Raw genomic sequence first — 11716 nt, forward strand, 5'->3', positions numbered from 1 at the left:
TTGATACCTTTTATGTAAGTTCAGAGTTTTTTTTGTTTTTATATGGACGGAAGAGATTCGAAAAATTCAGTAGAACTAACTAACTAACCCTTTTTCAAGTTCCAGAAAAGCTGCAGAAACATGGTGAAAACTGGTCCATTAGAACCTTATACTCCTTTGTACCACCTAAAATTCGATTTAAGAGTAGATTAAGAACAAAAAAAAGAGAATACTAAGATGTGAAGAGACTCTTCTTACTTACATGTAAAATGCCAGTCACGATCGTATATATGACGGTGGAAAGCTAACAAAATAGGAACCTTGATCTCCATTGGTATGCTTGTGTCATCCTCTGTAGTAATAACCAACAAAAGAGTAGATGATAGTAATATTTTTCCATTAAAGAAAGAAAGATGGATCATATATTAATCATAACATGATGCACTAACCAACAGTATCAAGAGCACGGAGAATCAAGTAGAACACACACACCTAGTAACAAAAATGAATAGTAAAATGTAACTGTACCTAAAAATATAAGCACAGCTGTATATAGAAATAAATATTTCCACAAAGAGGGTTAGTTGGGCAAATAAAATCTACAATAAAAGTACGTACGGCGTCACGAAGCTCGGTGCGTAGTTGTTGAATAACAAGAGAGAAGCTTTTAGAAACGTTTTGGAGCAATGAGTAGCAGAGAGCCAAGTGTGGATCATCAAGAGGGATCTGATTCTGAGCTCTCATAATAGCAAGCTTCAACTTTAAGAGTGGATATATCTCATCAGGGTGTCTCAGAATTGTACTCAAGCTTCCCATTTTTCTAGAAATTTTACTCAGAAACAGGGGAAAAAAAAAAGAATGGCGGTATTCGTTGGGGCGAACAAAACAGCGAAGTTTATGTAATGAAAAATGTAAGACTCTTAACGTGCCACGGTGATATATGTGTTATTGGGGTCAACTATGTTCATGTGTTGGCATTTAAAAAAGCACTGCTTGCCGCGTGCTTCACGCGAAACGTTTTTTTTTTTAACATTATTTGCCGACATGGAGAGGGAGAGGGACCGGTGACAGTGAGTCACTTGGTTGACAAACAAATATGATTGATTTGTATCATTCCATTAGTTTTTCTACCTATTTGTTCACATAATAATACTTAATTCATAGTTGAAAACCCGTATAACATCTGTGTTCTTGATTGTTTTTTTTTCTGGTTGTTGCTACATTTGGAGTTTCTTTGGTGGCTTGCTAGTAATCAACTTTGGATCCATTTGAACGAAAAAGTTTAGAGATATATTCAACATGACAAAAGAAATAACCCAAAAAAAGAAACAGAATGTTTGGTCCCAAAAAGCAAACACAAAAGGAGAAAAATAGATGAATAAAATGCGCACGTTTATTACACCTACAGATAAGATAAGATAACCAAAATAGAATCCATTGGGGTTTAGAGAGGATCAAATCAAGTTTTAAACTCTCTTGTTCTGGAACCTGGGAAGAATCACAATGTCCAGCACTGATCCACTCAGTTTGCTCTGAGATATGCAAAGACTATGGCCAGTAGAATCACAAGCATTACAATCTACATTTTCCGATAGAAGAAAAGTGATATGATAATGACCATTAGTAATCTACTCTATATTTAAAACAAGAGAGAAATATATACTTATATTGAAAAGGGGAGGGAACATGTAACTTACATAGACATTGCATGATTTTCCTTGGTCATTAACATAAGATTTTCTGAGCAAAGAGAGAAAAGGATTCATCAGAAACCCAGCCAAAAATATATAAAAGATTCTGTTCAGTTCATTTATCTATTCTGTGATTAATCTAATGCACAGCTTCAAGTCACCACAAAACAGAAAAAAAAAATGACCATGGATCCTCTTCTAAGCAAAGCATACTCGAGAAAGACAAGCTGTATTCGTCAACTAAGTGCAGAATCTTTTAATCTAGATTATCTAATAAAAGGATAATAAGACAAAAAGAAGAAAATTATGCACCTCTTATGCAGGACTCCAGTGTCTCTGCAGACTTTCTGCACGGCTTCAAGTCGGTTTAGCGTGTCACTGGCATTTGGATCGTTCTTGTCGACCTGTTTACATACAAAAATAAAATACAAATTCTATTAGAACAGAGCAGAGTGAAAAAGTCAAATAGCAAAAGATGAGTTAATAATGACATACCTTTGTTTTAAGCATGCAAGAAAAATCATAGAAAGCACCATACACATCAGCCATTGTCTTTGTGCGATCAATGACTTTAGCAGTTAGACCTAAACAATTTGAAAGTTGTTCAACAGTGTTTCAGACGAGATTGCTTGTAACACGTTCTCAAGATTGTTTATGATAAAAACGTAAGGCTTGGGATCTAAATGATATGATGGTCTGAAAAGGAGTGCAAACCAAATTCAAAACAGAAAATCTTACCTCGCCTGAGCTTCACGACTCCTCTAAATAATTGTACATTGTTATAGCATAATGCAAGTGTTCCAATCGCCATGATCTAATCAAAAGAAACACATCAAAGAAAATCTATATTAAATTCCAAGACATTCTATATAGAAGCAATTTTCAGATGAAATTTTAAAGCAGAGTATAAAATCTTAGATATGCAAACCAAGACATATGTGATATTTATATCTCTGACCTGAGGAATAGCACAAAACCGAAATATAGAAGGGTCACGCAACGCAGCCATGTACTTCAGGCAATCTTCGACATGCGTCAATGCATTGGTGACCATTTCATTCAAGCAGTTCACTGCTTTTGTAGAATTCTCTTCGTATTTTAAGTCCTACATTGGGATTTTATAGTTCACCAAAAAAGGAAGAGCACCGTTAGAAAATGGTCAATATGGGGTAACATCAAACCTGAGACGAGAGATCGAGAATGGTATATATATGCACGCACCTCTAGCTTGTCGGCATATTTGCCCCAAATCTTACGAGGCCAAAACATGCGGGACTTTGGTATCTCATTAATGTCCTCAAGATAATCTCTGATAATGTTTGTTTTCTGCAAATAAGATCAATGTTAACGATTTATGAAAAATTCCAAGATAGAAATTCTCAAAGATAGCAAGAGATTTGAGAAAGAAACATTGTTGAACCTGAAGAAATAAACCCATTGAGTTGGAAATATGAACCCAGTCTGGAGTCAAAACTTCTGATCCCGAAGCGAGGAAGAGTTTAGACAGACCTAAACCCACAAGTCCAGCAACATAGTGGCAGTACTCATTGTAGTCATCAACAGTTTCTACCTGCGTATAACACAGGGAAAACTGGATTACTACAGAAATCATTTCAAAAACCCTCGTATAGCTCAAGTCTGTTTGTCACCATAACTCAAAAACAAATCCTACACTATAAAAAAAAAGGTTACAATCACAAACCTCCTGGCAGATAAACTTGGCCATTCCAGCGCCCATTCTTTTAGTAATTTCCTCGATAGCCTCTTGATACCTTCATATACCAAGGTAGAGTATAAGTTATAAAAATAACATAAATTAGTTTTGAGAGAAAGCAGATTAGACTTTCAACATACTCAGTAACTCAATCAATAAACGAGAAACAAAGAACTAAAAGCCGGAACAGAAGTGTATAGGGCAAAACATGAGAACTAACCCTTTTTCAAGTTCCAAAAATGCTGCAGAAACATGATGAAACTGATCCATCAAAACCTTGTACTCCTTCGTACCACCTAAAATTTGAAAAAAAAAAAGTAAAAATCTGTAAGTTAAAACAGTTAAAAAAATACTAATAGGCATGTGAAAGAAAGACAAAAGCTTAAAAGAGTGAGTTTTGACTTGCATGAATAGTGCCAGTCAGTATCGTAAATGTGACGGTGGAAAGCAAACAGGACGGGCAGCTTTTCATCAGTTTGAATGCTTGTGTCATCCTCTGTAGCACCGAAAACAATATTAGCCGCTGGAGCATGAACAATGAAGATGGATCTAATATGAAAGCATGACACTCACCGACAGTATCAAGAGCTCGAAGAACCAAATAGAACACGCACACCTATAAAGTTGGACACAATAGTCATGTGAAGGAATCAAGATACGTGGAGACGTCGTAATAAACAACCTAAAACATTCTTCTATGCGTCACGCCTCCCTCTAAATCAAATCTACATCTACTGCACCTCAACTCGTAATCTAAATTACAATTTACACCAATCTGCAGAAGAACACATATAATCCCCACATGGAGTCTACATTCAATGGCATCGATTCTACTGAACTGAATAAACAAATCATCGCCGTCCCTATAGTGCTGTTCGCTAATGCTAATTTTATCAGCGTTGACTGAACAGCCTTATAATCACAATAAATGTGAGTCTACTACGTTGACTTATGACACACACAAAGAGGTATGATGGAGAGAAGAAACGTACAGCGTTACGAAGCTCGGGACGAAGTTGCTGGATAACGAGGGAGAAGCTACGAGAAACCTTGTGGAGCATTGAGTAGCAGAAACCCCAGTGTGGCTCAGGCGGGATCTGCTTCTCCGCTTTCTCGATCGCTCGCTTCATCTTCAGCAGCGGATATATATCGTCCGGATATCTCAGTAACGTCCCCAAGCTCCCCATTGTTTTTCTTCTTTTTTTCTCAATTCGATTCAGAAACAGAGCCGAGCAATCTCCTTTTTGATTTATTTCCTGCGACGGATGGGAGAAAATGCAGGAGTGCCTCACCTGCTGCAATGTGGATCTATCTGGTTCGTCCAAGCGAATATTCTGATTTAGTTATTGGTTTAGTTTATTCATTCATCGATGAAAACAAAGGCTGGGGTGCCTGGCTTTCTCCCAAATGCCACAAGGGGTTCACATTTTTTATGTTTTTTTCTTTTTTAAATGAGCTAATGAAACAGAGAGGCACAAAAGAAAAATTGCGTGGTGGCATGCAGTGGCGGAGGGAGAAAATGCTTTGATAGGGGTCAAACTGATAATTTATGCATTTTACCAGTGTCAATAAACTAAAATTTCAGATTTTGCAGTATAAGCTACATGTAAAAAAAAAAATTTCACAGAAATTCACATGGGTCAAATGCTACCATGCTGGCTCCGCCACTGGTGGCATGAAAATAATGAGTGCAGGAAGAAACGGGCCCTCTTGCTTACGGTGTCATTCAAATAAACTAGAACAAAGACGACAAGAAAAGATGAGTCAGTGATTTTGATATCCTATCCATACTTTTATACTAAGTCTGAATATTTTGTGATGGATTTGGGCCTATTCCGAGTTCGATCCTAAAGGTCACAAACCTAATAGTTTAAGTCCAAGATTTATCTGCCTTTCAGGGTCGTTCCTCAAGGAGCCAAAGCCCACTCAATATTTTAACAGAAAAACTTTTTTTTTTGTCAAAACAGAAAAACTTTTTTAATATAAGAAAAATGTTAACGAGTTTATTTTTCTGATATTAAAAAATGTTTTCCTTTGTTAAAAATATTTAGTGGTTTCAAATTTAAGAAATATCCTTAGTAAATCTAAAATTATAATTTTTTGAGTTTGATTGTATACAAAATTACAAAGGAATAAAAAATTAAATAGTATATTTTCTGATGAATCAGAAATGGTATATTCCTAATCCATACCATTAGTGGATGAGATAGAATTACAGTTCCAGTTTACTAATTTTTTTTTACAGCGCCAACTCTGATAACACGCTGACATGGCACGATAAAGACGACGTGGCGAAAACTAATTGGCTTCAATTACGTATCCTCCACAGTTGAAACTACCAATCGCCACACGTCAACAGACGGTGGTTCTCTCCGCTTTTGCTTCTATTAAAAGGGGTAACTTCCTCGTTAGAAAAAATCAATCAAACAGTTTGCAAAAATTAAAATCAAAAACTAGAAAACAAACCTCGAAATGGCGAATCGATCCAGGGTTATTACCATGTCTCCTCTCGTTCTCAACCACGAAGACGATCTCGATCTCGATCTCTGGGAAGTTGTTAACCCCTCCGACGGCGAGTACTCCGACGATTCCTTCTCCGTCGATAGTCTTTCTGACGATGACGTCATATCTCTCGACGACGCTGCTTCCTTCGTCATTTCTTCTCCGCCTCAGATTCTCCCCGTGACTGACGGTGTTGAACTCCCCGCGGATCTGGATCTCGATGGTGCTGGCGATAACGACGACGATGCTGATGGCGATGTCGTTCGCGATCAAGTAGTGGCTGATAAGGACCTCCGATGGGCTCAGCGGCGGATTTTGCTTCTCCGCCGGGGCTCTACCTGCTCGTTTGGTATTACGTTGGGAGATTACGCTAATCACGGTGGTTGTTACGATGACGGCGGCGACGACGACCGTGACGGAGAATACGACGATTCGTATGATCTCGACGAGGAGCTGGTGCCGCGTAGCGTGTGTAAGAAGCTGGGGAGGCAGAGGATGAGGAAGCTCGGGAAACGAGCGATCGCCAAGGTCTTGACCTCGAAGACGAAGACGATGTCGTCTCCGTATTCGCACTTGAAGCCTGGTTGCATCCGCGGGAAGAATGGTCTCGGCCTCAAGTTCAAATGCTGATCCATCGATTCCAAGTTGCTTTCTTCAATAATCAAAGAACCATAGTCTTAGTCATGGATGGTTTTAGTACGGTCCGCTTTAGATTTCATCAATTTCTCATGGGTTTATTGATGTGTAAATGGTAGTTCAATTGCTTTGTCCTTTTAATTCTAAGTAAATCCGATTCCTCTGAATATTTCATTGTACATGAATCACATCTTTTATCAGAGGTAACGATGTTAATCAGGTTATGGATCTTTAACTAATGTTAGATTCAAATGGAGAATCTGAGTGATGATTAACAAACAGATCAAGCATAGAATTGAGAAAAGATATCTAAACGTTAAGCAGTGGCTTATAGAAGAAGGTTAAATGTTTGGTTGTGGTTAATCTGGTTATCTTTGTGAGCTTGTGAACGTTGCTTGCTTGGAGAGTCATTCTCGTTGGATGTACGCATCACTCTGACTCTCGACATGTGGGTGGGTGGTTGAGGTTTGAGATAACTTTTATGTCTCGAGTAATAAATGTCTTGAAAAAGATCTTTGTATTTCACGTTTTAAAAACTTGTACTGTTGGAATGTGAGACTAAAACGTAGCTTGCTTGATTCGATGCCTCTAAAAATTTATGGCTGTCAGTCAATGTGGGCCTGATACACGTCCCGGACTGGTGTGCGATGAAGAATATTGAACTCTAATGTGGATACCAATAAATCTGATTTCTCTCTCAAGATATATCTACAAACGAATCGGGAAGTTGGTAGATGTTCTTAACTAAGATTAACATCACATTATCTGGGCTGTATAATCAAAACTACAATATATGGGCTAATAATCAAAATCAAATTATCTGGGCCATATAAATTTTGGTTACGACGAATAAGTGGCCCATAAACATAATAGCTCATGTAATGAAGTAAGACATGCCGTTTCTAACGAAATAAAAACGGCACGTTGTTTTAGATTTTCTCCATGGATATATAGAATGCGGATAAGGGGATAACACACAAATCCACCCCCAGCTTAAACCTCAGTCTCCAAGCAGTAGAAATGACGGTGAAGATCAGGCTCGCGCGTTTCGGTTGCAAACACCGACCCTTCTATCGTCTGGTCGCGGCGGATGACAAATCGCGTAGGGACGGGAAACAAATCGAGGTTTTAGGGTTTTATGATCCACTCCAAGGTTCCGAATCATCTTCTCCTCTATACCTTCCTCAGTCATTTTCAATATCTATGCTTATGCTCACATGAATTCACTTTGTATTCTATTTAGGGAAGGACGATGCGAACAGAGTGAGCCTCAAATTCGACAGAATCGAGTATGATTCTTCTACCTTCTTCGCTTTTTCCTGTTTGCGTTTATATTTAGGATTATAAAATGTGATAAATCTGATATGCATCATCTCTAGGAGTGTCTCTGTTTTTTACCATGAGCATTGATTTTTTTTTTTTTGCTTGTATGATTGCAAATTGTATTTCTTCCAAAGCCGCAGATGTTGAAAGAAATCGATTCTCTTGCATATATGATTTTTGTGATTGTTGTCTCTGATTTCTTTACCTTCTGCAGGTACTGGTTATCGGTTGGAGCTCAGCCAACAGACTCAGTTGAAAACATGCTTTTCAGGGCCGGTTTGATTCCTCCAAAGTCAATGGTTGTCGTTGGTTCCAAGAACGGACAAAAATCCACCAACCACCATGTTTCACCCATTACAGGTGAGATCTTGAACTAAGAGTGTGTGTGTGTAATCAGCAAAGAGTTAAAGCTTTGTGTGTCTATCTCAAAGGAGTTTGATGTTATGTTTGGTTTTTTTTGTTGTATCCGGACAAAGAAGTTTGTTGAATTCTCAATATGGATTTGTAGCATCCTATGAACTGGGCTTCGATTTCTTAAGTTGGATTAAGCCCATTATGTTATTTTGATTTTGAAAAAAATGTTAGTATTGCGAAATGATAGAAGGATGAAATAAATGTTAGTATTCTTTTCTTATGAAAAGATAATTTTATTCACAACAGTGAAACTTTTGTATTAAGAAAAACAAGACTTGATGTTTGGCCGATATTGAATGCCTAGCCTTCAAGGATTCCACCATTATGGTGATTAGCAGCCAATTGAGTTATAGTTGTTGCCTATCTCCAAATTAAACAATGAAGCTACTCATATTAATTAAATAAATAATCCAGCCACTAGCTTCTATGGGGCCTTGCCGTGAGGGTCAAACTCTATAAATTTCTTTGGTCCGAGTGGGAAGAAAAACTAAATTAATTTAGAGTAAAACTATAAAATATAGTAGGCTTCTTTTTTGAACCCTAAATTCCACAAATATCTTACGCGGCTCTTAATCTCCCCGCCCCCCCTAGCAAGTCGTCTTCCCAAATTTGCCATGGACAAAAAATCGGCCACCACCGGAGTTGAACCATCATCCTCTTCTGCGATTAAGAAGGCCACAAGACCCGCTGAGGAAGATTTAGATACCAAAGTGAACCTAGAGAAGCGGACGTGATCGCTCATGTTCAGAATGTGGAGAGATCTGATCAGTCAGATCTTGAGTACGAGAGCTGGTCTGATGTAGAAGAAGTTGTGGATGAAGAAGTTGTGTATGATGATGAAGAAGGGCGAGGAGGAATAAAGACACTCTTTGCTCGCAATATCTCATTCCAAGTTGAAAGATCAGATATTGAGGAATTCTTCAAAGAAGCTGGCCAAGTTGTTGATGTCAAATTTGATACCTCAAAAAAATATGGTGAGGAAAGCAAATACCTTGGCTTTGGAGTTGTTGAGTTTGCAACTGCCATAGAAGCACATAAGGCACTGGAATTTCGCGGTAGACCTTTGCTCGGTCGTGAAATTCGTCTTGATACTGTTTGTCTGATGCCACGTAGACCCGTATACTCTCCACAACGCAGCAGCAGCTGTGACATGGAGCATGGAATATCATCTTTGACCTTATAGTCGAAGCACTCCACTCCAACAGTTAAAAGACTTATTCGCATTCTTTTTTTTTATTAAGGTTTTCAATCTTGAGTACTTTTGGTGTTACAACTTTCTTTCGTTCATTAAGCTGTCTGCTTCTGAATCCTTGGCCTGTACCTGATGAGTTATCCTACATTCATATTATAAACTCTAAATCATGCTTTCGAGTCAAAAAAAAAAAATAGTAGGTTTCTTTTGTGTAAGGATGTGCGTTCATACTTACTAGCTCAGTAAAATATTTGCGGCATATCAAAACTGAAATTCAGAATGGTGAGAGTACGGTCATCATCCACTACACCATCTTTACATCCTATTTTAAGTGTAGCCAATATGATAATACGTCGAGAATTAATTACAGTGACGAATCAATCCACTAAAGCAAAGTTCAAACAACTTTGTTCTCTTCCCATGATCTCAATCAGTAATCCATTTGTATTTGAGACTTCGCATATGTTAATATATATACTTACTTTAAAAAGATTATGATACTCTTTACAATATTACTCAAGAGTGAAACGGTTTCTTGTATTCAGCAACATAAATAGTAGAGAAATAGTATCATATCTATATCCGAGTGATGCCACTAGTAAGATGATACTAATACCAATTACTAGGCGTCATGATTGACCGATACGTTATATATCTAGTCTTCACGGATTCTATACCATTATGATGGTTTGTTGTTGTTATGAATGTTGTTTTTCTACAAATTAAAAAAACAAACAAATCTACTCATATTAAATAATTAATCCACTAACTTCTTTAGACTTATCGTGGCCAACAACAGGAAGGTGGTCTCCTTTCAACTTTTTCTTCAATCCCACCATTTCCATGAAGAATTGATAAATAAACCCAAAAAGCATTGGGAGATATTTGCATTAATAATAAGATGATTAATAAATCAAATAGTGCTATTTTAAAATATTGGTTTATGACTAGTGCAGTCTCATTATTAACACACAAACTTATAACCTCTAAAGGTTATTTTTTATCTAAAGCGGAGTTAACTTGTAATAGTGTCATTTCCTTAGAGATTATATATATGGTGATAAACCAAACCCATGAGTTTCTCTTTTTTGACAAGGTGTGTAAGAGAACATCAAACACGTAACTTTTTCACAGAGGAAAGGAGAAGAAGATGGGTTTATTGCCACTAATGAAGAAACTAAGTTTCGTCTTTCTTCTTGTTTCAGCTTTTGCTCTCTCTTCTGCAGGTTTGTGTCTTACCCCTCTCTCTCCATATTTATATATACTTTGTTTGCAGCTTTTCACCGCAGCTCCGTGTGCGTATTATTTGCTCACTCTTTTAGAAAGTAAGATTAATACTTGTGCTTCACATGTGCATTTCTAAACAATTTTTTTGTAGGCCGACCATCCATTCTAATTTATAGCCAAGACGATATTAATCAGGAGGTTAGTCATTTATATTTGCCAACTAACATGCGTTGTATATTTATGGTCATTATTCCTAAAGCAAAATATAATTCATATGATATGCTGGTGAATAAGTATGTTATATGTGGACAGTTGGTGGAAAGAAGGATTCATGAACATGAGAGAATACTGAGGATGAATTCAAGAGACTATGGTCACTTCAGTCCTACACCAAGGCTCGTCAGGCCTCCTTTCAAGCTTATTCCCAACTGATACGATTCATATCATGGAGACTATATAGATGCCGACTTTATGAGATGTACGATATATATACCTTAAGACTAACAGTCCAAGTTATAATTAAAGTTTGAAGATATGTTATGTAGTAAACGGTTCTATAGTCTTTGAGTGTGAGTTTGGTGAAGTGCATGTCACTTTCATCACTAAATATATGGTTTGGTTATCATGCAACATTGCAATTAATGGATGAGAAGGCATTAATGAGATTATATTAGCTTACTAAAAGCACCCCCACAGAGGGGGTTCTTGCTTTTAGGTTTTAAAAATCCAACCCAAAATATTTAGAACCCTGGTAATTATATATATACTTTTGCTCAAAAAAAAAAATATATATATATATATATATGTGTGTTTATAGAATCAAGAGAAAGAACTCCTATTGGGAGTGCTTTTAGTCATTGAATTTTCAACTCCTTTTTGAAGTTTCCACAAGAGTTTTAAATCTCATATCGAAATAAATAAATCATGGAATACTCCTGATTCAATATGAAACACAAAAATTAACGTCTTGATAAGCAATTTATTCACAAAACATATTGATGAATTTTTAATCTAATCAAATTGGTCTTTAATGAATTT

At 37.1% G+C, this 11716-nt stretch overlaps 5 protein-coding genes across 5 annotated transcripts; 3 read left to right on the top strand and 2 right to left on the bottom strand.

Moving 5' to 3' along the window:
• Positions 1 to 94: 94 nt before the first annotated feature.
• On the bottom strand, positions 95 to 916 carry LOC130505005 (inactive squalene synthase 2-like). The gene is made up of 4 exons (XM_056999608.1): positions 598 to 916; positions 429 to 471; positions 242 to 331; positions 95 to 165 (listed from the first exon to the last, which is right to left on the bottom strand). Exons 1-4 carry the CDS (start codon positions 793 to 795, stop codon positions 95 to 97), a joined length of 402 nt encoding a protein of 133 aa, XP_056855588.1. The 5' UTR covers positions 796 to 916.
• A 312-nt stretch (positions 917 to 1228) lies between these two features.
• Positions 1229 to 4855, bottom strand: LOC108842646 (squalene synthase 1). Its single transcript, XM_018615627.2, has 13 exons — positions 4377 to 4855; positions 3958 to 4000; positions 3791 to 3880; positions 3605 to 3680; positions 3373 to 3442; positions 3091 to 3240; positions 2892 to 2996; positions 2629 to 2775; positions 2409 to 2484; positions 2166 to 2254; positions 1983 to 2074; positions 1677 to 1719; positions 1229 to 1558 (listed from the first exon to the last, which is right to left on the bottom strand). The coding sequence occupies exons 1-13, from the start codon at positions 4569 to 4571 to the stop codon at positions 1502 to 1504; spliced, it is 1233 nt and encodes a 410-aa protein (XP_018471129.1). The 5' UTR covers positions 4572 to 4855; the 3' UTR covers positions 1229 to 1501.
• A 927-nt stretch (positions 4856 to 5782) lies between these two features.
• On the top strand, positions 5783 to 6741 carry LOC130505006 (uncharacterized). The gene has a single exon (XM_056999609.1). The coding sequence runs from the start codon at positions 5857 to 5859 to the stop codon at positions 6514 to 6516; it is 660 nt and encodes a 219-aa protein (XP_056855589.1). The 5' UTR covers positions 5783 to 5856; the 3' UTR covers positions 6517 to 6741.
• A 746-nt stretch (positions 6742 to 7487) lies between these two features.
• On the top strand, positions 7488 to 8355 carry LOC130505007 (30S ribosomal protein S16-1, chloroplastic). The gene is made up of 3 exons (XM_056999610.1): positions 7488 to 7675; positions 7766 to 7811; positions 8060 to 8355. Exons 1-3 carry the CDS (start codon positions 7543 to 7545, stop codon positions 8220 to 8222), a joined length of 342 nt encoding a protein of 113 aa, XP_056855590.1. The 5' UTR covers positions 7488 to 7542; the 3' UTR covers positions 8223 to 8355.
• A 2177-nt stretch (positions 8356 to 10532) lies between these two features.
• Positions 10533 to 11343, top strand: LOC130505004 (protein CASPARIAN STRIP INTEGRITY FACTOR 2-like). Its single transcript, XM_056999607.1, has 3 exons — positions 10533 to 10677; positions 10830 to 10876; positions 10991 to 11343. The coding sequence occupies exons 1-3, from the start codon at positions 10602 to 10604 to the stop codon at positions 11108 to 11110; spliced, it is 243 nt and encodes an 80-aa protein (XP_056855587.1). The 5' UTR covers positions 10533 to 10601; the 3' UTR covers positions 11111 to 11343.
• Positions 11344 to 11716: the final 373 nt, after the last annotated feature.

Source organism: Raphanus sativus, unplaced genomic scaffold, assembly GCF_000801105.2.
Source record: "Raphanus sativus cultivar WK10039 unplaced genomic scaffold, ASM80110v3 Scaffold1940, whole genome shotgun sequence".
NCBI lineage: Eukaryota > Viridiplantae > Streptophyta > Magnoliopsida > Brassicales > Brassicaceae > Raphanus > Raphanus sativus.